The sequence below is a fragment of the Apium graveolens genome, chromosome 8, assembly GCF_009905375.1.
Source record: "Apium graveolens cultivar Ventura chromosome 8, ASM990537v1, whole genome shotgun sequence".
NCBI classification, from domain to species: domain Eukaryota; kingdom Viridiplantae; phylum Streptophyta; class Magnoliopsida; order Apiales; family Apiaceae; genus Apium; species Apium graveolens.
In genome coordinates, this window is record NC_133654.1 from 248,774,104 (window position 1) to 248,800,669 (window position 26,566).

General features: G+C 34.7%; 2 protein-coding genes across 2 annotated transcripts; both read right to left on the reverse strand.

The window, feature by feature from the left end:
* Positions 1-1,227: 1,227 nt before the first annotated feature.
* Positions 1,228-5,020, reverse strand: LOC141680595 (uncharacterized). The gene is made up of 3 exons (XM_074486779.1): positions 3,760-5,020; positions 2,709-3,597; positions 1,228-2,545 (listed from the first exon to the last, which is right to left on the reverse strand). Exons 1-3 carry the CDS (start codon positions 5,018-5,020, stop codon positions 1,228-1,230), a joined length of 3,468 nt encoding a protein of 1,155 aa, XP_074342880.1.
* Positions 5,021-18,242: 13,222 nt separating this feature from the next.
* Positions 18,243-22,022, reverse strand: LOC141677060 (receptor protein kinase TMK1-like). The gene is made up of 2 exons (XM_074482792.1): positions 19,373-22,022; positions 18,243-18,988 (listed from the first exon to the last, which is right to left on the reverse strand). Exons 1-2 carry the CDS (start codon positions 21,642-21,644, stop codon positions 18,459-18,461), a joined length of 2,802 nt encoding a protein of 933 aa, XP_074338893.1. The 5' UTR covers positions 21,645-22,022; the 3' UTR covers positions 18,243-18,458.
* Positions 22,023-26,566: the final 4,544 nt, after the last annotated feature.

Genomic DNA, 26,566 nt, shown 5'->3' on the forward strand with positions numbered 1-26,566 from the left:
ACAACCCTTTGGAGAATTTTCAAAGTTTTTATTAATAATGCGTTCCGGTGTCAAAGGTGCACCAGTCCAACGGCTACTATGCTCTGTGGGGAATTTATTAGAAAAAATTATCCTTCGACTAGTTCTAAAATAAGTAGTACATGCACTACCCCCTAGGCTAGGAGGAATTTTATTGCTTCTAGTCTATAATCTGGGCATAACCCTAAGTATAGAATAAAAGAGGTACGCAAGGGGCCAAAGCCGCGCCTTACTGATAATACTTTCGGAGATGTCCCGCGTTCCACGCTCGCGGAACCAGCTTCCCTTCCATATCCTCAAGGTGATAAGTCCCTTTCCACAAGATGGCCTTTATCTTATATGGTCCTTCCCAATTAGCTCCAAACACTCCATGTTGGGGGTTCTTCGTGTTGGGCATCACCTTCCTAAGCACCAAATTTCCCACCTTCAGCAGTTGTCCATTTACCTTCTTGTTATAATACCTTGCAGCACGTTGCTAATACGCTGCAAGCCTCAGCTGAGAATTTTCCCTTATTTCTTCCAAGAGATCCAAATAAAGCCTTTAATTAACCTCTGCATCCTCCTCCGTGTAACAATTTCTGCGAAGCGATCCCGAATCAACTTCCACGGAGACCATAGCTTCATAGCCGTAAGTAAGCATAACGAAATTTCTCCCGTAGTAGATCGTGGAGTAGTGTTGTAGGACCACATCACTTTTGGGAGTTCTTCAGGCCAATTTCCTTTGCGCTCTTCCAGCTTGGTTTTGAGGGTATGCTTTATTATTTTATTCACAGCTTCTGTCTACCCATTGCTTTGAGGATGATAAACCGCTGCAAACTCCTTCTTAATTTTTAAATCCTCACACAGTTGTCGCAACTTCTTGCTGTCAAATTACTTTCCGTTGTCAGATACAAGCTTGTAAGGGATTCCAAACCTGCACACGATGGAGTTGAAGACAAAATCTCTGATTTTCTTTGCAGTTATAGTAGCCAATGGCATAGCCTCTGCCCACTTAGTAAAATAATCAACCGCGACTACCGCATACTTGACATCCCCTTTAGCCTTGGGGAGCTCGCCAATAAGATCTATTCCCCACATGGCAAATGGCCACAGGCTTATCATAGATGTTAAGAGCGTCGCTGGCATAGATGAGTAGTTTGCAAAGTGTTGGCAGCGATCGCATGCTCTGACAAAATTCGCCGCATCTTCTTTCATCGTAGGCCAATAATATCATTGGCGTAAAACTTTCATCGCTAACGTGTTACCCCCCGAGTGATTACCACAAATTCCTTCATGCACCTCCCTCAAGATGTAATTTCCTTCTTCTTCATCAACACATCTAAGCAATGGTTGATTAAAGCCTCTCTTATACAGAACTTCATCGTACACCACATACCTTGCAGCCTGGTAGCGGAGTCGACGAGCCTTAAATTTATCCTCGGGGAGTGTTCCCTTGTGAATGTAGGCAAGAAGGAATGTAATCCATGTTTCCTTGGGAGCCTCATCTACTTGCATCGCCTCTATCTCTGGGATGCTAGGAATTTCATGAATCTCTAAAGGTATGGATCCCAATAACACAGCCTCTTGCTGTGACCCCATTTTCTCTAAAGCATCCGCGTTGATGTTCTTTTCCCGTGGTACACATTCCAACCTAACCTCATTATACTTTCCGATCAGGCGCTGCGTACATCTCAAGCACAATTCCGTTCGCGGGCCTCGCGCTTGAAACCCCCCATTAACCTGATTCACCACCAGCTCCGAATCAGTCCGCGTAATTAGGTTTCGCACCCCCATTTCCAAAGCGACCTTTAAGCCATTAATCAACGCTTCATACTCCGCGTCATTATTTGTTGGATAAAATTTGAAGTGAATTGCAGTCATCAGATGATGGCCTTCTGGAGATATGAGTATTATGCCTGCACCTGCTCCTCCATTGTTAACTGCCCCATCTACATGTAAGATCCACCAGGGATGTGGGAACTCTTCTAAAGATTCTTCATTACGAGGGGGCTGCAACACCACCAAAGCCTTATTATCAACCGCAGAATCAAATTCCAACAAAAAATTGGCTAAGGCTTGTCCTTTAACTGCTGTACGGGACATGTATTCCAAGTCAAACTGTCCCAATTCTATGGCCCATTTCAACATCCTCCCCGATGATTCTGGTTTATGAAGGACTTGTCGTAGTGGATATGCTGTGCGGACTTCAATTCTATGGGCCTGGAAGTACGGCCGTAACTTCCTTGACGTAAGGATCAAGGCATAAACCAGTTTCTCCATGCTTGTGTAGCGAGTCTCAGCGTCGTGTAATCGCTTGCTCACATAATACACCGGTGACTGTTGCCCATCTTCCTCCCTTACCAGAACAGCGCTGATTGAATATTCCGACACCGTGAGGTACAATATTAGAGATTCTCCATCTAACGGTTTTGACAACATGAGAGGGTTTCCCAAGTGTTCCTTGATCCTTCTGAAAGCCTCTTCACATTCTGATGTCCATACAAAGTCTTTCCCAACCAACTTAATCGCCTTAAAGAATTCCTTGCATCTGTCAGAAGATTTGGAAATAAATCTATTCAGCACGAAAATCCTCCCAGTTAAACTTTGCACCCGTTTCACATTGGCGGGTGATTTCATATCCAGCAATGCCTTAATCTTTGCGGGATTGGCCTCGATTCCCCGATGGTTGACGATGAACCCGAGAAACTTACCCGACTCCACGCCGAATGTGAAACCTCCTTAGAATGTTAAACATTTCCATCAAGTGTTCGATATGGTCATTCGCCTCCTTGGAATTTACCAACATATAATCCACATACACCTCCATGGTTCTCCCAATCTGGTTTTTGAACATCATATTCACCAACCGCTGATAGGTTGCGCCAGCATTAATCAATCCAAACAGCATTCCTATGTAGCAGTATAGCCCTCTGTTGGTGATGAAGGATGTATGCTCTTGATCGGGACCATACATGGGGATCTGATTGTAACCCGAATATGCATCCATGAAACTTAGCAAGACATGCACTACCGTCACGTCAACCAACTGATCAATTCGTGGGAGCGGGAAACTATCCTTTGGACATGCCTTGTTGAGATCTGTGAAATCCATACACGTCCTCCACTTCCCATTCGGTTTTTTTACGAGCACTGGATTTGCAAGCCATTCGGGGTAGTAAGATTCTTTGATTAGTCCCACCTCCAACAATCGGTCTACTTCTTCTTTTAATGCTATCGCTCTTTCCCCGCTCACTGGGCGACATTTTTGATATATGCCCGAACAATTCGGGAAGATATTCAACCGGTGACACATTACTCCTGGGTCGATTCCCACCATGTCTGAATGACTCCATACGAAGACATCGAGATTCACAATCAAGAAGCGGGTAAGACTTTCCCTCATTTCATCACCTAACTGGGATCCCACTTTCAAAACCTTGCTCGGGTCATCTTTGTCGACTGTAACAGATATTGTGTCTTCGGCCGGCCCCGTCTTTTCGGAGGGCATAGGGATCCTGGGATCCAAATCAAAATCAAAGTCATGGGGGTCCTCCACGCCCATTTTTTTGTCCGAGGGCGTGTCCCCATGAGTGGGTGCATCTACCTCAGGATAAGGCATGGTTTTGTGCAACGCAGGTGTGGAGGGCGCGTCCTCATTTTGGGGAGCATCAACCTCAATTCCATTTTTGTTCTTCAAGGGCGCGTCCTCTTTTTGAGGAGCATCCACCTTGAAGTTATTTTCGAGACTTTGCAAAATCTCACTTCTTCCTTCCAACTTTTCCCCGTTAACCTCCTTCTGCATGATCTCTTCTATATGGTTCACCACAACTTCTTCCACACTACAGATCCTCGAAACATTCCCTAACGTCAAAATAGGGATCCCGGTGGTACGGGTTTCTTCCTCCTCTGGGCCTTCTATGAAATAGTGGGCATGAACCTCTCCACTTGGTTTTATATGAATATCCACCACACCCTCAAATGGAAGACCCTTTCCCTCGTATCTTCTCCTGCGGAATTCCTTAACAGCCTTGTGATAGCAGTCGCATGACTCATATTGCGACCCTCTCAGACTGCCTACTCTGTTAGGCGTTGGGAACTTTATCATCAAGTGATGTATCGAGGTTATCACTCTGAACGCCCATAACCAAGGTCTGCCTACCAACACGTTGTGCGCAGAATCTTGATCCAGCACTTTGAAATCTATCATTTGAGTGACAGACAAAGCTCCTTCCTCAAGTGTAACGGGAAGCCTAACCGAACCCATAACTCTTACTGCTTCTCCAGTAAAGCCATAGACGTGTACATCTTCAAAATACATGTCGATATCCGGGAAACCCAATTTTTTGTACGTGCTGTAATACAGGATATTCGCAGAGCTCCAGTTGGCCAAGAAGTCCCGATGCATGTTCATTGCCCCGATAAGCATAGTTATTACCAGTGCATCGTTATGGGGATGATGTACATATCTTGACTCTCTCTCCTTGAACGTAATATCAGCTGACTCCCCTTTGAATATTTTTGGAGGTCTATCTTCCAAACTATGAATGTTGGTGAGTGGCGTGTGTCGTGCTTCTCTTGCATTTCTTTCCAACGCTCGATTACTGTCGTAGACAAAGGGGTGTCCTCCAAAAATTTCCCTGATGCTACCAGCTCTTTGGAACTTAACCTCCGCTGTCTTTTCAGCATCTTCTTCTCGCGGGGGTTGCCTTTCATCTTTCCCCTTGTCATCATTCCCTCTGCGTCGTTTCATATTGTCAATCCATTCTCCCAGGTATCCCGCCTTGATCAACTCTTCAATTTCATCTTTCAGGTGACGACACTCATGGGTGTCATGACCGGTGGACTCATGGTAATCGCAATACTTTTTCTTATCTCTACTCTGCCATGAAGTCAGACGGTCTGGCTTCTTGAAGATTCCTCTATCCTTATTCACCTCGAAGATATGATCAATGGACGCTGTCAATGGAGGGTAGTTGTTTACTCTCCTTTCATAGTTCGATGGTGGGATCCATTCTCTCCGCATGTTCACGGCGTTCACCCTATTAGGGCTTCTGGCATTTCGTCAATAATCCGGGCTCACGGATCTATCTCTCCTATTGGTTCGCCCCTTGGAGTTGTGGGCGTTATCATTCTTTTTTGTTTCTGCAAGCGACTGTTCAATTGCTTTAAACGATTCCGTCTGCGCAAGTACATCGGCTAACGACACAGGTTCCTTCCCCTGCATGTGCTTCCAGAAATCTGTTCCCACACGTAGACCAGCGATAAGAAGTATTTTCAGTGTTTTATCAGTTGCTCCCCTCACCAAAGTAGACTCTGCATTGAACCTTTTAAAGTATGAGGTCAAGCTTTCCCCCTCTTTCTATTTCACATTGGCCAGCATGGTAATTGGCGGTGTATACTTCACTGTAGCTTGAAACTGAGTTAGAAATAAGGTTTTCATCTGTTCCCAGGATGTGATCACACCTGGACCAAGTTTCTGGAACCACTGCTAAGCGCCTTCTCTAAAGGTGGCAGCCAGGAGACGGCATCGAGCCAAATCAGGTACTTGATATACATCCATCTCAATGTTGAAACGCCCCAGAAATTCCACAGGGTCAGAGTTCCCATGAAAATGCAAGTCATTGGTTGTGTTCCTGTATCCTGCCGGCAATTGCGCCTCCCTCACAACAGCAACAAAAGGAGAAGGAGCTTGCGCAGTCACCGTTACTCTTTCTCCTTCAAGATGGTTGAGCAACCTCTTAAGATCGTTCACATTAAACGTTCCTACTCCAGGAATAGTTTGAACATTAGGCTGTTGGGGTTACTCCGCGACTTGTTGCGGTTCCCCTTGAATACCCCCCGGGTCTAGCGGTGGATCTCGCCGCCCCTCGCCCTGAGGCTGCGGCTGCGGTATGTTACCATCTTGATTTTGAACATTGTCCCGCACGCGGGGTTCCTCCGGGCCGCGTCGCGGTACTTCCTCATTATTCTGCAACCTTTCTTAAATTCGCACGTCGTCCCGGTCATGAGGACGCGTCCTGGAACCATTGCCCGTAGCACTGTGGTAAGCTACAGGAACAACGACAGGAGCTTCTTCAGTGGATAGCGCGCCATCTCTCCTACCATTGTAGGGTGCCCTTCCATGTGGGTATCCCATCCTTCCTCGCCCATTCCTTTGATAGCCTCTGTAATAATTCCCGAACCTTCCTCGCGGAGGGGCACGCTCATGTTCGCGGTGCCGCACCATATCATCCCTTTGGTATGGAGGGGGCACACATACTGTGTCACGGGGCCTTGCTTCCCCAACGTTTCCTTCCTTTTTCCATTCTACTAGCAGCATTCTCAGATCGTCATCCTCCAACCTTATGTCGAGCTTTTTTTTTAAGGTTGAAAAGTCTTTTCCTTCCTTATCTTGATTCTGAGTATTTTTCGCACGACGACGCTCGTCCATCATACGCCCAGACCTATGGGGGTGTGACACAACCTGATTGACAAGACGAAGCATTTCTCTACCGTCCGTGTCCTCATCAACAAGATCCACAATAGGTTCTATATCATCAGAATATCCCAAGCGACGTGGAGTGATTCGCGGGTTTTTTCCACTGGCTTGAGCATCTCCTATAACTAAGGGCGCCTTCCCCACGGCGTGGCCGCGACGAGAAAAACGACGACCTCTCCTTGTTCTGCGACGCTCCACCGTATTCAGCCTTGAGTGAAAACTATTAAGAGTATCCCCATGCGGTACAGCTGCTCCAAGATATCAGCGTTGCTGATAAGAACTGGAGGCGTCCCTGCCACTTCCGGAGCTCTCGGTAGATCTGCTATGTTTCTGGGCATGTAGGGTTCGTGATGAGCGTAGCCTCCCTCGCCTTCTCCTTCAGATCTGTTGTCGCTTCCATCATAAGAACTTCCATCATGATTGTAAGACATCTTTTCCTCCCAAGATTACGATCTTAATCAGCACCCCTCCTTCTAGCGCCAATTTATTGACGGGGGAATCTGGTAACAACAAAGATTGAGGTTTCTCGCCGGAATTAAGATCTATGACGGTGGTTCTTTGCCGTAAAATCAAGTGGTGTGTGGTGGTTTGTGATTATTTTAGGCTGAGATTGATCAGAGTAAGTGGTGGCTCTCTTATCAGCTCTCAACTTCTTACCCCCTCAATGTGCCTACGTACCCTTTATATAGGGATCAAGCCTGACGTAGTACTTGTAGAACAAACTATCTAATGGGCTTAGACTTCTTATTCCTAGGCCCGGTAGAAACCCATCCAAAGTCCGTCTTCCGCTAGCTTTAGGAATGTCCAACTATGAGGTCCAACCGCGAAGGCCCAAGACTCGTCCTTAATCGCAGGACTTCACGGATAGTGCATCTCCCTGCGCAAGGATAACACCCCACTACAACTATCTCCCTTGATTTACGGACGCAGGTATAGCCACGGTTCACCCCAAGTGTCGGACGCATCCCTGTCCCCCGAATGAGGATAACCCACCAGATAACAGGACAGGTGATCCCAAGCTCTTGGGTGCAAAGTACAGGATGACTCCAAAGATCTCCAACGAGGACACCCGTTGAATACAAGAACAGAGTTCCCAAAGCACACACCAATGTTAACCCCGCATCCCTAACGAGGACACCCGTTGAATACAAGAGGAGGACTTCAATCATCAGGCATACCCATGGAGGCCTTCAAGTTTTTCACGGACATCCCCCTCCTTGACCGTCTCAAGAAGAGAATTCTTCAAAGAGTACCTACAACAAATACATTAGTAAAAATAATCTACACCGCTCCTCTTCATGCAAGCTTTGTCATGAAATCACCATTGAGAATACATAGACCAAGCACAGGACACGTCCTAAGACCCTGGGCGCGTCCTTATCTTTATGAAGCCTGTATTGTCTCTTCAGAAACCGTCGCGCACAGCATTCCACTACTCAGGACGCGTCCTAAGCAAGACAGGCGCGTCCTCCAGCTTCCATTGCCACAAGACCACAATTACTTGATACGTTCACCATGATGGACGCGTCTACAACGCTTGGGCGCGTCCTTCCCTAATCATGCACTCCCAAACTTCACCATCACCAGACCATAAAACATCTTCTCCACTGTAGGCGCGTCCTCTGTGCCTGGATGCGTCCTTACCTTTTACAATGCAATACCGGTTTTAACTGTACTTAATCCACATTTGACCCGAGTCAATCCAATGCCAAATTTTGGGTATAACACTAAGTTTGATGAGTTAGTTTTAACTAGAATAACAACTCGTGCGAGGCACGAGTCATTTTCTAAATTTTTTTTATGCATCATTAAATTATAATATTTTTAGTTGTTTTTTATTTGTACATGTTGTACAATATCTAACGTATATCAAATACAAGTTGATTGTTTATTAACGTGTATTATTTCATACAATACGTTATCAAATTACACAATATTTCTAATCTAGCTCATTATGGAATATATATATATATATATATATATTCTGATTTGTGTTGTATAATTTGGGTTTAATGATTCAATATAAACAGGATAATCAGTGTATGTTTTAAAATGAAACGATTAAACTTAAACTGTAGAATGCCGTTATTATGTTTACAAAGAAAAAAGTAAATATTAATATATATGTTGAATACAGAGTTGATCAAAAATTTAAAATTTTATTTTAAATAAACTATATGTATTGATCTATATTATTACGGATTTCGCTACTAACTTACAATTAATTTACTCAATTGAAAAAGATAAAAAATGCATAAATGGTTTGCAATTATAATATACAATAATGTAAAATTTACAATACTGTTAATATAAAAGTTGATTTTAATGAAAAATGTTAGTTTTTGAAATTCAACGTGTATATGTATGGAAAAATGTTAATTTTTTTATTTAAACTATTGTTAACAAAGTAAGGTTAAATTTTATGTGTGTGTGTGAACATGTAAATTATCGCATGTTACATTTTTTTAGTAAATTACGATTGTTTCAATTATCTATATGCTAAATATCTGATTTATGTACATATATAATCATTATTAACATATAGTGAGGCAATTGATTAATTAATTAACATGCATCTATACTTATTCAAATATTAAAATCATGTAATAAATAAATTGCGATAATTTATATATGGTATTCACATTATTACCGACAAACAATCCATATCTATTTTCTACGCAACGGAGTATCAATCATGGTTGTAACATAAGATTAAATTATATAATGTACAGACTTATTATTGATATTCATGATTTTTTTTCAAGAATTCGAAGGAAAAATTGTAATTATATCGTTATTTAAACCGCTTTTAAATTTCTTTCATTACGACTCTAATATTTCTTCATATAATAATTTGATAACATTATATACTATTCTCCTAAAATTAAATATTTTTCAATTCGATAAAGTTTTATAAATATCAGTTGAATTGAATAATTCATTCAAATTATTGAACAATATATATTTTCTTTAAATTGTATAAAATGCATTGAATCAAATCTTGCAATATAGTATATATATAACTTTTATTTGAATAATTCAAAATATTAAAAACAATTCAAAATATTTGTATAATATTATCTTGATCAATGAATATTGCTTATCTAAAAGAATTCTTTTTTAAAAAGCTAGTTTTTTAAAATAAAAAATGAAAAATAATTCGATTTAATATATCAACATAGTTTTAACAAATCTCGTGAGATCTCATATCAAATTTCGAATATTTTTAAAATCGGGACAAGTTTCAAAAACAATAATGCGCTACTAGTGAAGTTACTAATTTTAATACAAATAATCAATTGACTTGATCTTATAAATATCTCAAACACATTAATTTTTATTAACATAAGATATTAAAAAAATTTACATTATTGGTAAGATATTCCCGCCGAGTTTTTAATTTAAATTTACTAAACCTAGAATGTGACGATGTTTTTCGAGTATTTTTTGAATAATGGGTCAAGTTCTAATTTCAAATTCAAAATAAACTAAAATGAATTGACTCATTATAATTCGAACTAATCTATATATGTAATATCAATATATATTATTTATATATAAGAGATTCTATTTTCAATATTTTCTTTAAAAATTATTTATGTTCATTTTAATTGTTTTTTATAATAAAAAATATGTTAAAAATATATGGGATATATTTTTTAAACTAAAAATTGATTAATAAATAAAATAATAATAAATCATTTATGTACTATGCCTAACTTTATATTTGGAATTTAATTCTTTAAAATTTACTAATTTACTGTACAAATATTCAAGTAACTATCTAAATTTTTTGCAGAATTCAAGTAACTATCTTTAAAATTAAATAAAATATTCATTTAGCAGAGGTACATATTATGTGTACCTATCTTTAAATAAAATGCATATGTGAAAATATGTTGTAGTGGTACGAGTTTGTGTAGGTGAATGAAATATCTCAAGTTCGATTTTCACAAACTATATATTTTATATAAATATTAAAAACAGAGGTAGTTTAGTCTTTTAAATGAATTTAGTCTTTTTAATGAGATTTTTTAATATCAAAAATTTTATGTGATTGTTTCCTATTATATATAGAAGATATTGATATACAGTAAAACCTCTGTAAATTAATACTCGATTAATTAATAATCTCTCTAAATTAATAATTTTGTCCGGTCCCGACTTGGGCCAGTTCAAAAAATGATCAATTTTGATAAGATAATAAGATAATATTTTTTTTGAAAACCCTGTATAAAAATATGGTCCCAATAAAACTATAAATTAATAATTCCCTTATATTCATAAAAATATAGCTATTACATCTTTGTAAAATATGATTCAATTGTAGTTTGCTTTTTCATATAATTTAAATCAATATGAAGTTCATCCCTAATCTTCCTTATTGCATCTAAAAGCTCGGGTGTGGTGCTTTCATGTTGCATCAAAAAGTTATTAAACATTTTTGATGCCTTGAGTGCTTCTTTACGTGTAACCGGCTCCAACGATGTTGTATCGTCTTCAAGATCATCTTCAACACTATTTTCAAGGATGGTGTTTGCAATCTCTTCTATACTCTATGAATATTTTCTATGTAAAATACAATGAATTTAACTTATACACTACATGGACTTTGAATCTAATATATTGTACATTACATTGACTTTCTAAATTCATATACATTGAATTAATTGAATTAAGTATAAAATATAAATTGTACAATTCATTTTATTTAAATTTATGTGAATAAAAATTTAATCAAAAGTTAATTTTGTTTGCTACCGAAAATTCTCTATAAATTAATAATTATTAATTTATCGATTAATTAATACCTCTCTAAATTAATAGAATTTTCCGGTGCCAACTATATTAATTTATAGAGGTTTTACTGTACCGTGTCATATACAGATACGTTCTAGCTGATGAAGTGTTCTTTCATTCAAGTAATGTAAACTTGCAATTGAATCATTGATCTAATTTTTTTTCCTTAAAGTCACTTATTATTATAAAAGGTAAAAATACGAACTCCGAAAGAGATCTCCCGCAAAAGCCTCAAAAATTATTATACAACCAGTGTTTTGAAATTTGAAAATCGGCATTATTCGATAGAAATATTTTTTAGTGATTAATAATCGGTAATTAATCAGAATGATTAATCGGAAATCATTTAATTAATTAAATAATAATATATAATTTTATTTAAATTTTATTAACATTTCATAAAATTTACAAAAATAATACCACATATCATTAGTTCATATTTAATATTTAAGTGATTTATACATATTTTTTAATAGTTAATTTATACTAAATAATTAATATTCATTATTTAGTAGTTAGAAATTAAACTCACTGTATAAAAATTAGATATATGATATGTTAGATTAGTTACGTAGCAAACTAATTACAGGAGATTGTGAAATGAATTAATAGACGAGTAAATTTTCGGGAGAAATAAAAATAATTAAATTGAATAAACTTATTCAATTATCAGTGATTAGGATTTAGGTTCATGTGATATTCAATATAATTGAATATATAATTACTAAATATTAACTATTATCTTGAATTTCAATTTTTCTTTTAAAACATATATATATTTTTTTATTAATTTTCACCTTTTGACCGAACTGACTATTTTTGACCCGAACTGGTCGATTTTTAATGAAATCGACTGACTTTTGATCAATTTTTAAAAAAACACTTTTTGACCCGATTTCTGATTAATCGAGACAGGACTCGTTCGAACTCCGATAAATTGCCCAATTTTTGAAACAACTTCATCCTTATTAATTTTGTATATAAGCGTTTTTGTGAACTGGTAATGTTGAGCTATCAACATTAACATGGGCTTAAACATTTTTACTTATTGAAGAATAGCCAGCCCACTCCTCATATATGTCATCGCATGACATTTTCCTAAATTTATATGCACATAGTCGTGCAGCCCAAAATACACATTAACAGACATCCAAGTCCAACCTAAAAATTGAACTGATCATTCAAATGTTTTAAATTTCGAGAGCTCAATAAATACTCAATCGTAACAATTACAATTATCAAAATGAATGAAAAAGTTCTGAATTTTTAATTTCTTGGCAAACTGGTATTACTCTCACTCGCCTCATAAATTTGTAGAGGATACGAATCATATTACCGATGTATTGGTAATTTTATCTATTTGGAAAGGTGTAACAAATTTTGAGCCTGATAAATTTATTAATAAGAATTTGTGTAGTAGGTGCATGCGGAATGGTTTATTATTATTAAAAATAGAATAGTAACTAATTTAAATAAATTAAATTTATAAATTTTCTCGTACCACAAAAACCGTAATAATAAATGGAGTTGAAAAGAGGTTGTGCGAACTGGGCACTATATTTATATACTTGAGGCATTTATGGGTTTATGCTTAGACGCATAGCGAAGAAAAAGCGAAAGCAAATGTGAACAAGGGGGACCCGAAAGAGAAAACTTAGAGCGGACCCAGAACAAGCAAAAATACAGGAGCATGCCTCATCTCTTTCAGTGGTGGGTTAAGTGTATAACTACCATGTGACATTGTTAATGGTAGGTCTGCAAGTATCGATAGCTATTTCAATACAATATACTATTATATCAACTTTTCTTGTCGAAAATAAAAAATCACTGATTCACGTACAGACAGGGGCGGATCTTTGAATGTTTGTATAGGGGGTACCGTGCAAATTTTGATTAGAAATTTGAGTAGGTATTTTCATATATTTTCAAGAAAATTAATGATAAAAAAAGTAAAATTTGATTTTACGGGAGACTTACTAGATCCTCCCATATTCACATGTATATGAAACTCGGTCAAATATAAAGTGATATTGAGTCATCAAACCATTCTCAATGACTGAGATGTAAGATGTATATCAAATAATTTTCTTGATAATCAAATATGATTCCGTGCACATATATATATATATAGAGAGAATAAAGTTCTATCGAGTCCACCTTTTAATTAGAGTCTGGAGTCCATCTATATTCTGCAAATAAAATATATATATATATATATATATATATATATATACGCGCAGAAAATAAACGTGACAGAAAAAGCACTGGGTTATTTCAGAAATTTTTTTAAAACGGATTCGGAAAAACTAGTCCTATTCAAATTTTGTTCATTAGTTAAGAATCCTTTGGACTGATATTGACGAGGGACACTTAAATTAAAGGGGGACGCTGTGTATGTGAATGCATGTACATATATGAATCATAAAAAAACAGTCCCGCCCACCCAAACCTAATCTTTCAAGTATACCAATCAATCATATCAATCATTTGTATGCAAAGTATTGTCCCATATAAACATGATTACATCAGTATAAGTAATGAACACCATCAACAAAACAAGCATGATAGTTTTTGATACTTCATCATATATATATTGTCCTCATGTCACTTTCATAAAATGGGAAATCTATCAGCTTTGACACTAAAATAATTACAAGTTGCTAGCAGTATGCAACTTCAATTATTATCTATTTTGTGTTACCTTAATTTATAAAATACCAACCACATCATCCCCCAATTGGAGGCGATGATCATATACCTACTAGTTGCCTACTTGTTTGGTCCCATGCATGCACTTAAACACTCTCAATATATATAATTTTGAAAAGTAGTTACGGAGATACCAACTCTCCTGTGGTGACAAATATATGACAAGATTTATACAAGTGAAACTGGTATCACGATTGATGGTATACATTATTTTAGGTAGGCTAAAAGAATTGAATTTTGTGGTTCTAAACTAGAGAATATGAGAAATGATTGTATGAACTCTGAAGTATGAACTGTGAAGCACTGATCTTTTAAGGAGGGGCCACAAAGAAGAGTAACCTATATGAGAAAGTGAGCGTACTACCTTTGTATGAGAAGATCTTATACATAACAATGCTTTGGATTTACCCGTCCCATGACAAAACTTTAGGGGCTTACCATCTCAAAATTCGAGATTTAATTTCAGATAGATACACATATTTAAGTAGGGGATCATTTAAGTAGGGGATCATGACGGTGATATATTGTGTCAACCCTTTCTAGTTGAGGTGCGCTAAGTAGAGAATCATAGCGGTGATATGTTGTGACAGCTCTCTCCGACTTATAAAAAATAATGTTTTAATTGTAGTTTGTACATCCTTAAGAGGCGGGTCGGACAATAATCCCATTGTAATACATGTAGAATTAAGGTTTTCGAAATCAATACATAAAGTCCCTAATTTTTTTAACGTACCACATACTTTCTGCAGTACATTATGCTATCACACCCGATTTTCCATGATCATCTCCTGTATCTGAAACATCAAATGAAATCAACGAAATAATCAAATTCGAATGTCTAGCACCGTAATCCAGAGTAGTGGATGCCTATTCTAGCACCACAATCTACTAAATGCCTTTGACCCTCTAACAAGAGATCGAGTGGATGTCTGTCAACCCTAGTAACAAGAGCTCTAGGGGTCAAGTAAGGTTCCGTTTCAGAATCAGGTATTGGAGCTGGAGTTTTTGTTTTAGCACCTAAATTATTTTTACATGTCAAAATAGCATTACTGTTAGGGGTGTACAAACGAACCGTTCAACCGCATCCAACCGCTCAATCGCTCGCAACCGAATCACATATTGCGGATAATCGCGAAACGCGGGTTGTTTGTGAATTTAAAATTTAAAAACCGCTCATTCATGGTTTGGATGTGGTTTTAAATTCTTGAAAATCGCCAACCGCAACCGCAACTAACAACATATATTTATAATAAAATATATTTTCAAAAATGTAGTTGATATCATATAAATTAATAAGTATACATATTTATTAACTAATCTTAAGTTAATATTAAGACTCCGTTCATAAGATTCACAATCATGATATATAACCAAACAAATGGAAAATGTAATCAACATGTAATTTTTTTTTTATCATTTTTTTCTTTTCTCTAGCCTCCCTTTTTTTTATGCTTTTAATATCTTTACTCCACATGGAGCATTAGTTTGTATTTTATTTTTGAATGTAAATTTATTATATAACTTAAACTTGAATTTATTAATATTCTGAATTTATTTTTTTGTAAATTATTAATTATTTTAAAATAAGTGTTGGACCGCAAACCGATCCGCAATAACCGCAAATTCGCAACCGCAATTGACGCGGTTAACCGCAACCGCATTACCGCAAATGCGGTTGCGGATGACAACTTTCTAAAATCGCTCTTCGCGGTTTGGTTCGACTTTTACCCAAAAATCGATCTGATCCGAATCGCGTACACCCCTAATTATTACTCCCTCCGTCCCGGCCAATTATTTACATTTAATTTGGGCACGGAGGTTAAGAAATATGTATAAAGTAGTGAAAAAAAGAAAGAAAATTGAGTGAAGTAGCGAGACCCATTGATTTTTAATGTATAAAAAGAAGATAGTGGAGTAAAAGTAGTCTGAAAAGGGGGAAAAGTGGGAAAGTGATGAGACCTATTTACTATTTGTGTTAAGTTTTGAAATGTAAAAAATTTGATGGGACATCAAAAAGGAAAGTGTAAAGAAATGGTTGGAACGGAGGGAGTATATTCTATAGCCATCCTAGAATTAGCTTAGATTGACATTTGCCCAAGTGACTGGTGTGAAAAGCTGACAACGACATTAAGATACATAGGAATACTTTGAATCCCCGAAGCTACAAATACATACAAATACCAGGGGTGTTCAAAAAATCCGTCAAACCGTGAATCCGGACCGGACCATGTCAATTCGAACCAAGAAAAACCGAAACCGCTAAAACCGTTTTTAATGTTTCGGTTAACCGGACCGTTTACACATAAATGGTTTGGTTATGGTTTCCAATAAATTAAAACCGTTTAAACCAAACCGGACCGTTATATAATAATATATAAAAATTCTAGTATATATATATGAGTTATGATTATAAATTATGGTTTTGTGTGTGAGTGTATATTATATTAAAAATATCAAATTACTTTTTAAATAAAAACTTGGTTAATTGTTAATATGTCATAGTTATACTCTACTTCATATACTTAATATTATTTAAATTAAATTAAAGTATATGAAAGTCATATATAAACTAAATATTTATAAATATATATATCACACACTTATATATAATATATAATAAATTTTATATTATATTAACTTAAATAACTGTTCGGTTGTAAGTTTAATATAAACGAAACAAAGTAAATGATTAAGCTCAAACCGTGGTTCAGAACCGAACCAATCCGTTATTTTATGGTCTGGTTTGGTTTGGTCTCGACATTTAATTGGTCTGGTTTGGTTTTGAATTTCAAAAAACCGTTCTTACTGGTTCGGTTCGAAAAAACAACAATCCGGACCAAACCAATTCGTGAACACCCCTACAAATAGCTTTTCTATTTTCTGCAAGGCGAATGTCACAAAATCCAAAAGAATCCAGCCAAAACTCAGCTGTAGAACACAAATAGCTAAAAGACTGAAATGGGTCAATTCTTTATGGCTTATCATTTCGTTAATAGGGGTCTCCCATTATCTCAAGACAAGAAAAGTAGGATAAGCTTCAAATCATAAATAAAATTAGTCTCATAAAAAATGTTAGTTTCCGGTGCAGTTCTTTAACTTCCAGAGGTACAAGAATTATGTATTCCATGTGTATCAAGAAAGGAAAACGTAGTTCAACCTCGACATGCTTGGACCTAAAATAATTGTTCACTTCTGCAGAATAATAGAACCGCTAATCACATGTTCAATCACATGTTTATATTGACAAACATGCAGTCATGCACTACAAATTTTGTAGTACAAAGATATACCGTAGTTATCAAACATAAACAATAAACAAGCTGACAAGAATTAGAAAAAGCAAAGTACAGACTCTTCCATGAGACATTTGTAGTTTAATCTAACATTAATTCAGAAACATATCCTAATCTTCTGCCACGAAAGGTATATTAGGATAATAAATTAATAATCAATTAACAGCTGGTATGCAGTATGTTTACTTGACTTAAACAGACAGCAATATAAGAAATCAGGATTACCGGCACCAAATCTGCAATGATAATTTTATAGTTTAATTTTATATTATATTTTGATGATGGGGAGATGATGGACAAACAAGTAGACGTGTGGGTGAGGGTACCTACTGTTCTTCTATACTTATAATAATATAAAATTTGTTCTTTCAGTAAACAACTAATAGCGGATACATCTACACAGCTGGCTGGAGACCACATTTCATACTCATCTACCAAGCAAAAACAAATTCATGTCCACCACCCCCATTATTGTTAGATAAATATGCCGATATGATTAAGTATATACACAGAAACCAGGACAAACAGACGGAGTCTTGTAACAAGAAGCAATAGCCCTGATCGGTTGACTTACTTAACTACACGTAAAGCCAATGTGACCACAACATTTGGCACTGATGTTGGTGTTAATTGACTAATTATACGGATAATATGACAAAAAGACAACTGTCTTCGGTTCTGGGCCATCTAAAACTTGTAGGTCCAGAGAGCATGCCGCCAGAGTACTGAATGGAATAGCTAGGGATTCAAAATATGGACCATTCCCGCACAAAAAATTTAGAACATTTTAGTGCCTTCTGGCACATACAGGGACAATGTGGAAATTGTTTTGGTATAAAATATTTTATAAACCTTAGCTAGAGCCTAAAGGACATGGTCATACAATATCCTTAGTCCAGGCATAATGGCCATGATCTATGATTTAGATGAGTTCAACAACAAAATAGATAGAAGGAAGTTCGAACTTACGGGGTAACTTTTATCTATTTGCATCTCTAGATTACCGAAAGAAACATTGTTCAAACTACAAGTAGCAACACCCTAAAAAGTAAAAGCAAAATGTAGACAAACAACACCACAGGAAAAAAGAAGTACGAAGAAAGAATGAACAAACCAAACCTCTGACTGACAATAAATCACTAAGACTTCTACTTCTTAGTTCGTAAATTACTCGATCAGTTTCACCGTCCATCGACCGAAGTAAATGAATCTGCAAATCCTGTAGGCCTTGTCGGGATGCTTGTTTGGGTATTGTCACCGCTACCAATAAAAGACGTGGAAGAAGAATCAACACCGCTAATTCCCTCGAGAGCCTGCCATTTTTTAACGGCCTGTGGCAGTGTCATATCAAGATCGATTCCATATATGTCGTCAGGATCAGGGTCTGCTGGTTTCCAGAGCTCAGCGAGTGATGAAAGAACATTGACTGCATGGCCCATGTCCGGCCTTTGGTGGGGTTCTCTAGCACAACAGTGGCCAGCCAACTCTGCTATTGTGCTTACACTGGCAAGGGATTCCTCATCAAGATCAATAGTTGGATCAATGGCCTTTCGGAATGTGTCCTTGTTGATGTGCATCCTGCGGAACCATGGGACAAGGTGTACACTCTCCTCCTGTTGGGTTTCATCTAGTGCTTTTCTACCGGTGATGAGCTCCATCAGAATCACTCCGAAGCTGAATACATCAATCTTTGTAGTTACCCGACCCGTCACTGTCAGAAACAATGTTAATATTTGTGTTAAAACCAAAAATGACCTACATGGTGCAAATCATCAATAATTAAGAGTAAAACAAGATGGACAAGAAAGTAGAGCAAGGAAAGGATGTAAGAGTAACCAAAGGACAAAATTCTCAATGTAAAAGAAACAGAGTTATGAAATGTTTCACAATGCTTGATATCTGGAATGGACAACCTCGTTCAAAATAATAATAAGATTGAAACCAATCAGGTCCAGTGATATTTTAGTGACAGCAAAGTCTGAAGGAGAATTTTGAAGATGATTACTATAAACATTAAAATAGATATACATATATACTGGCAAAATAGTCTTAAAATGATTGCAAGCCATAATAAAAAGCACTAAGATGAGAATACCTGCATACTCTGGAGCAAGATATCCAAAGGTTCCAGCCAATCTAGTCACTAGTGAAGCTTTTCCATCTGGAGCCAGACGAACAAGTCCAAAGTCAGCAACTTTAGCTCGCATGTCATCTCCAAGGAGAATATTAGAGGGTTTAAGATCCCTATGTATAAAACTTTGTTGAGCCAGACCATGTAGATATTCAACACCTCTGGCGACATCCAAAGCAATTATCAGCCTCTTTGTCCATTCAAGAGGTTTCAGACCTTCATCCTTCCAGTGAAAGAGATGTGAACTAAGTGTACCTTGGGGCATGTATTCAAAGACAAGCAGCCTCTCATTTCCATCTAAGCAATATCCTAGAAGCGCAACTAAATGTCTATGTCGAACTTTGGTAAGAACAGCAATCTCAGACTTGAACTCATCCAAACCCTTCTCACTCATCACTCCAGACTCCATCCTCTTGACCGCAATCTTGGTCCCATCATGCAACTCACCTTTGTAGACAGTTCCAAAACCTCCTTTTCCTAATATGTTGTCTTGGCTGAAATTGTTAGTAACATTTCTCAAAACTTGAATGGAAATGACCATGTTTCCAGCTTCCACAATATGCATGTCACTAGGTCCGCTACTTCTAAGACTTAAAGTTTCACTTGTGGCCCCACCATCAACACCTGAGCCAGTGACTGTGATCTTCACAGCATCATTATCTGATCCTGAAAGCCGGGGATGAATTACCATCGTATTGGGTGACTGCACTCTACCTGAACGCTTACGCTTGGCTCTGTAAAGACAGAATACAACCAACCCTACACCAAGAATTGCACAAACACCAACAACAGCGCCCACAACAACCCCAGTTGAAGATTTTTTACCACCGTTTCGAGGAACACCGCCCGGTGAATCATCATCTGAAGGGGTAGATGATGTAGGACCAGGGCCAGTATCCTTCCCCATATTTACATTACCACCAGTTTTTATAATCACGCTAGTCTTAAAAGATGGAATTTGACCATGAAGCTGATTGTTCGTAACATCTATTAGATTTAGATTAACCAAACTTGTTAGCTCATTCGGAATAACACCTACAAGATAATTATTTGAAAGAATCAACTTCTCCAACGAAGTAATAGCTGCATATTTTGGAGAAATAGAACCTGTCAGACCCATTTTCTGGAAATTAACAGTTGTAATATTCCCACCACTATTACAAGTAATCCCCAACCAAGGCGTACAAGGGTCATTTCCTTTCCAATTATCGGCAAACTTACTCGGATAACCATTAGCTTCAGCAACATCAAGCAATTGATTTACACGCAAATCACAACCAACCCCCGGAGCATTCAAACAAAACCTATTAGTATTATCTTTCATATCAACATCAACCGAGGACTTAAACTTAGGTGTTGGACCCTGTAACATATTATTAGTCAAATTCACTTGCGCAAGCGACACAAGATCAACCAACGTCTGTGGAACCGGTCCCGTGAAACCATTATCCCTCAAGCACAAATCTTTCAACTGTCCTAACCCCGAAAAATCAGGCAAAGGACCGGAGAAAGAATTCGAATGCAACCAAACTTGAGTCAACTGTGTCATATTCTTTAAAACATCAATACTACCATTCAATTTAGACTCACTTTTCTGTCCATTCAACCAAAGCACTTGCAACGAAGACCCCGAAAAATTAACAGGCAAACCACCCTCCAAGTTATTAAAAGCAAGTTCCAATCTTGTCAAACCAGCAAATGTATCACTATTAAAAAACTCAGGAATTTTACCACTAACACTAGCATTAGTTGCTGCAAAACTCTGAAGAGTACTAGCAGATACAAGACTATTAGGAATTTCCCAAGAATTGAAAGCATTATACCCCAAATCAACAACTTGTAAAGAAGACATACCATTAAAAAAATCTTGAGGTAAAGATACAAACTTGTTATCATGTAATAAAAGTGTTTGAAGTGAATTTAACCCTGATAAGCTTGGTAAATCTCCAGTGAGTTCATTGCTTTGTAACTCGAGCACTTGTAATGAACCAAGCTTGTTCAGATTATTAGGCAAAGACCCTTTCAGTTTCAATGACCCGAGTTGGATCCGAGTGACCCGTTTGTCTTGAGAACACTTAACTTTGCTCCAGTTACATGGGTCAGAGTCAGTCCAACCAGGAGGGTCTAAAGCTAGTTTTAAAGCTTGCATTACAGAAGCATCATCATCTTGACAGTGAGAGAGCAGAAAAAAGAGAAAAAACAAGAGAGCGAAAAAGCCCATTGAAGAGCTCTTCATGTTCTTTAAATTTTGGGAGAGATGGATTTGTGAGGGGGTTTAAGAGATGGGCATTTGATGGGGTTTCAAGAAACTGGGAGAGATGAAAAGGGTATTTTTTAGTTTTGGAAGTAACTGATGAAAAGGCTGTGATTGTGGGAGAGATTTTATGAGAGAGAGTAGAGAGGGAAAGTAGAGGCGAGGGTTTCCATAAAAGAGGGAGAGAGAGGGAAGATGATGGGGGAAGACTAAACTGTACAAGTAGGAATGTGTGTGAATATATGTATGTTTATTTTATACCTATTTTATATTTTCAGCATGTTTTGTAAGACGGTTGTAAATTTGTACACGAGATTAACAAAATTAGGGGAAATTATTGGACTGTTGGGCACGTCTGTGTTGTAAATTTGTATGCAAATATTTTAATTTTAGCATGTTTTGATACAGTTGTGAATTTCAAGAGAGCAAAATTAGGAGGGGAATGTGTAGTGTTTATTGGGACTTTTTTGTCAGGATTTTGTGTGAAGAGGAAGGAAATATATAGTTGGCAGATGAATGTGGGCCCATTTGGGAGTAAATACATGGATCTGTAATCTGTATGTACAGTCGGATTCAATTGTCAGAACTGTTATTTATTAAGATCAGATCAATGTTTTTTTTAACAAATATGGAGCGGACTATTAGCTAAAATTTGATAAAAGTAATAATTATATAAAATTTTACCTAAAAAAATCAACAAATATGATTGAAAGCATAAATATAGATAAAATTTGATAAAGTAATAATTATATAAATTTTACCTAAAAAAATTAACAAATATGATTGAAAGCATGAATATAGATAAAATTTGATAAATTCATAATTATATAAAATTTTATCTAGGAAAAATGATAAACAACACAATAATATTATTTATAATTGTGATAGGAAAATTATATTTAAGAGATTTAGTGGTTTGACAAATATAATAACAAAATGTGATTTTTTGTATTTTTTGTTAGAGGGGAATTCTACATCATCTCCAAATATTGTCATTAAGGCTCCATTTGACAATTTCTATGTAAGAATAAGTGATGTCAGACAAATTAAATGACAATTTGGTAATTTATTTATAATTTATGTGTATGTTTATATATAATATATAAAGTAGTATAATAATTCGTGCGAGTCACGGAATATTTTCTAGATTTTTGTACACCATAGAATTATATTAGTAAAATTCTTGATCAATTTCTTATTAAAAAATATTGTGTAACGTCTAAAACATATCAAATACAAGTTCAGTATTTATCAATGTATATGATTTTCAAGTAAAACATTAATAACGTTCATAACGTTTTTAATATATCTTATTAATCGTAATATATATTTTCTTGTTTGTGTTGTGTAATTTGTATTTAGTAAATAAATACAAGCAGAGTATCCACTGTACGTATAAAGGAAAATATTGAAGTTAATCCATCAAATATTTTTAATATGTTTATAAAAAGAAACTAAAAATTAACATATATGTATAGTAAATTTTTTGAGTTTTGGTCAAATAAACCATTACCTTACTTAATTTAAAAGGATTAGTAATGCATAATTAAAGTGGTCAAGACCTGCAATCATAATATTCACTACAATTAATATAAGTTTAATTTTTAAGAAAAAGTTATTTTTATGTTGATTTAACTAAATTTGATTTCGGACGTGTACTTAGCTTTTAACCCTCTATATTATATAAAGTTAATTTCACAATCTATTTAGTTTTTAACACATTGAAAAATAACTTAAATTTAATTGGTCATTCTTATTTTCAAAACATAAAATATTTTTGTTATTTACTTATAGTATATATATCAATAACTCTAAAATACATCATTAAAATTGAATTTTTTAATATTGGTAAACATAAAGTTACATGTGTGTGTAAATTATTATTTATTATATTTTCGAGTAAATTATGTTGGTCTCGTTTATTTATATGTCAAATGTCCTGGTCATGTACATATCTAATTGTTATTCAGTAAATTACTCAAATAACATGTATTTTTTATTATTCAAAAATTATAATTATCTAATAAATAAATTACAATTATTTAACGTAGTAGCGGTGACAATCAAATAATATATATTTTTACTCAGCACAATTCAGTCATGGATGTGACAAAAATAAAGACTAACTATTGATGTTCGAAAGTTTTTCCCCATGAATGTGAAGATAAATTTCTACTAATATCATCATTCAAATAATTTTGAAGTTTCTTTTATTTTTGATTCTAATATTTCTTTTTATAGTAACTTGATAACCTTGTATATTATTTTTCTAAAATTAAATATTTTCAATTTGATGAATTTTTAAAAATATTAGTTGAGCTTGTTAATCCTTTCAAAATATCAACTAATATTATTATTTTTATTTAGATAGCATAACATTGATTAAATCAAATAGTACAATGCATTATATTTTTAACCTTTTTTCAAATAATTCAAAATAAATATACAATTTTTTTCAACACTAAATATTGAAAAATATATAGTGAGGTTTTATAAAGGTTAAAACTTATATATATATATATATATATATATATATATATATATATATATATATATATTCGGTCAGGTCATGTAATCAAATTTCGAGTATTTTTTTCAAAATAGGTAAAATTATAATTTTGAAACTAGTATTTGTGATACATATTATCAATTGACTTGATTCTATAAAGATTTCAAAGATATTAATTTTTACCAACATAAAATATCACAAAACTTTTCTTTGTTGGTAAGATTTTATAGTCGAACTCGTAATTTAAATTAAACGTAGGTAATGAAGTGGTACTTACGGGAGGTCATTTAGTCAAATTTTGAGTATTTTTAAAAAACGGGTCAAGTTCTAATTTTGAATTCGAAATAAATAAATATGCTAATTATAATTTATCTAAATATGTAGTACATATATATTATTTATATAAGTGTATCTCTTTTCAACATATATAAAAATTAATTATATGTAGAATTTATTTTTTATTAAAAATAATATATTAAAAATGTATGAGACATATTTTTCAAATTAAAAATTATTTAATAAATAAGAGAATGATCCGTTTATGTACTATGGTTAATTGTATATCTCAAATTCAATTATTCAAAATTAACTCTACAAATATTTTAGTAATCATGTTTAAAATTAAATAAATTATCGCTATTTACTACACATATTATGTGTATGATAAAAAATTTAAGTAACAGTGGTAATGTGATGTGTTTGTGAATTTAAGGCTAGGTTCAATTCCTCATCTCATCAATATTATCATCATGTTCTTTTATTATATATAATATTGAGAGTTTAACTAAGGATTTTACACAAATAGAGATTTTTTAATTTATAAAATGAGTATTTGTTCGAGCCATAGTCAAATGACTGAAATCCATAACCAATGTTTTAAAACTTGTAAATATGATTTACTTGATTACGTCTCCAAATGTTTTAAAACTTGTAAATATGATCTACTTGATTACATCTTCAAAATTCGAGTAATCTACAGACTCCGAATCTACTAATCGGCTAAATTCGAATTGATTTATCTCCGGGTTTTAAGTATTAACTCAATTACTCGTTGAGTTAACAACTTTTTAGAATATTGGATAAAATCAATAGAAATAAGATTATATATACTTATTTTTTTTAATTAAATTATAGTAGTTTGGTTCCATGGGAAAATTTTCAAGCAAAATATATTGACAACGGCTTTATTTATTTAACATATTTCAAGTTAAAGGAACACTTGCGGATACATCAAACTAGGTTACTAAGTTTACGTTTAAAAATAATAAATATACTACAATATGTGTTTGGTTTATCTGTAACATCATGTTACATAGTTAGTTTATCAAAATTATATCACAATTTTAATAATATTAGTAATTTTTTATATATAAATATTATTTGAAAATTATTATAGGGTGCTAAACATAAAGTTAAAATTAAAGTATATTAAATTATTATATCCAAAAAATTATTCTATTAATAAATTTTATAATTATAATTAGAATTACAAAATTATTATGAACTATAATAAATATAATTAAATATTTAATTATAAATATAGAGCAAAAAATCATATTGATAGAAAAATAAATTAATAATAAAAAAAGTATATAAACTTTTATTATCAAAAAAGTTACCAACTTTACATGTAGGTATTTAGAAACTGTTTTTGAAAGAAAATTAGGGATACCTAATATTTTCCCATTTTTAAGAGTGGTGCTAATTAACCCAAATTTTTTTCTAAATTTTTTTATCAAATGACATGACTGATTCTGATTCTTGAGCGCATGCGCGAGCTCCATATTATTATTAGAAATGTTGTCAATCATTCATGTGATACATGATATTTAGGAAAAAATTTGGGATGTCTAACATTTTTCTAATTTAAATTATAAAATTAAAAGAACAATATGTCAGTATCCTGTGGCAAAAGAAGGATTTCAAGTAAAATACCAGCTGTACCGCCGTATGTAGGGAAAGTTATGACTAAAAAGTGCCATACTTGTATTGCATAGTGGAGAAGATTGTTAACAAAAATTTATTCATATCTCTAAATTGCAACAAATATCTTTACTTTTCTTCTTAACATATATAAGTATTTGGATATATTGACATAAATTGATTATGATATATTCGCTTTTGCTACTCCATGATATGATAAGAACAACGAATTGGAGAATTATTTAAAGTCGTTTGGAAGGAGAATCTTTTGCAGATGATCGATGAGTATTTCTCACTTATTTTTATATTTATTTTTTTCGCAAATAATAATAATATTTTTAAACATATTTATAAAATACGGTCAAATTTAAATGTGAGGGTGCAAAGAAGAGAAAAAATTGTTCGAAATTACATACGAGATTATAAATATAACATTTCATTTTGTAAAATTGCAGATTTTGCATATAAGGTC

Excerpts from the sequence above, each read along its gene's own strand:
- LOC141680595 (XM_074486779.1), bottom strand. The coding sequence starts at position 5,020 with ATGCGGAGAGAATGGATCCCACCATCGAACTATGAAAGGAGAGTAAAC. Across the intron at positions 3,598-3,759 it reads GGAAAAGTTGGAAGGAAGAA|ATGCACCCACTCATGGGGAC; the intron begins GTGAGATTTTGC and ends ATCCTGAGGTAG. Across the intron at positions 2,546-2,708 it reads CACATTCGGCGTGGAGTCGG|ATGCAAGGAATTCTTTAAGG; the intron begins GTAAGTTTCTCG and ends ATCTTCTGACAG.
- LOC141677060 (XM_074482792.1), bottom strand. The coding sequence starts at position 21,644 with ATGAAGAGCTCTTCAATGGGCTTTTTCGCTCTCTTGTTTTTTCTCTTT. Across the intron at positions 18,989-19,372 it reads TCTTGCTCCAGAGTATGCAG|TGACGGGTCGGGTAACTACA; the intron begins GTATTCTCATCT and ends TGTTTCTGACAG.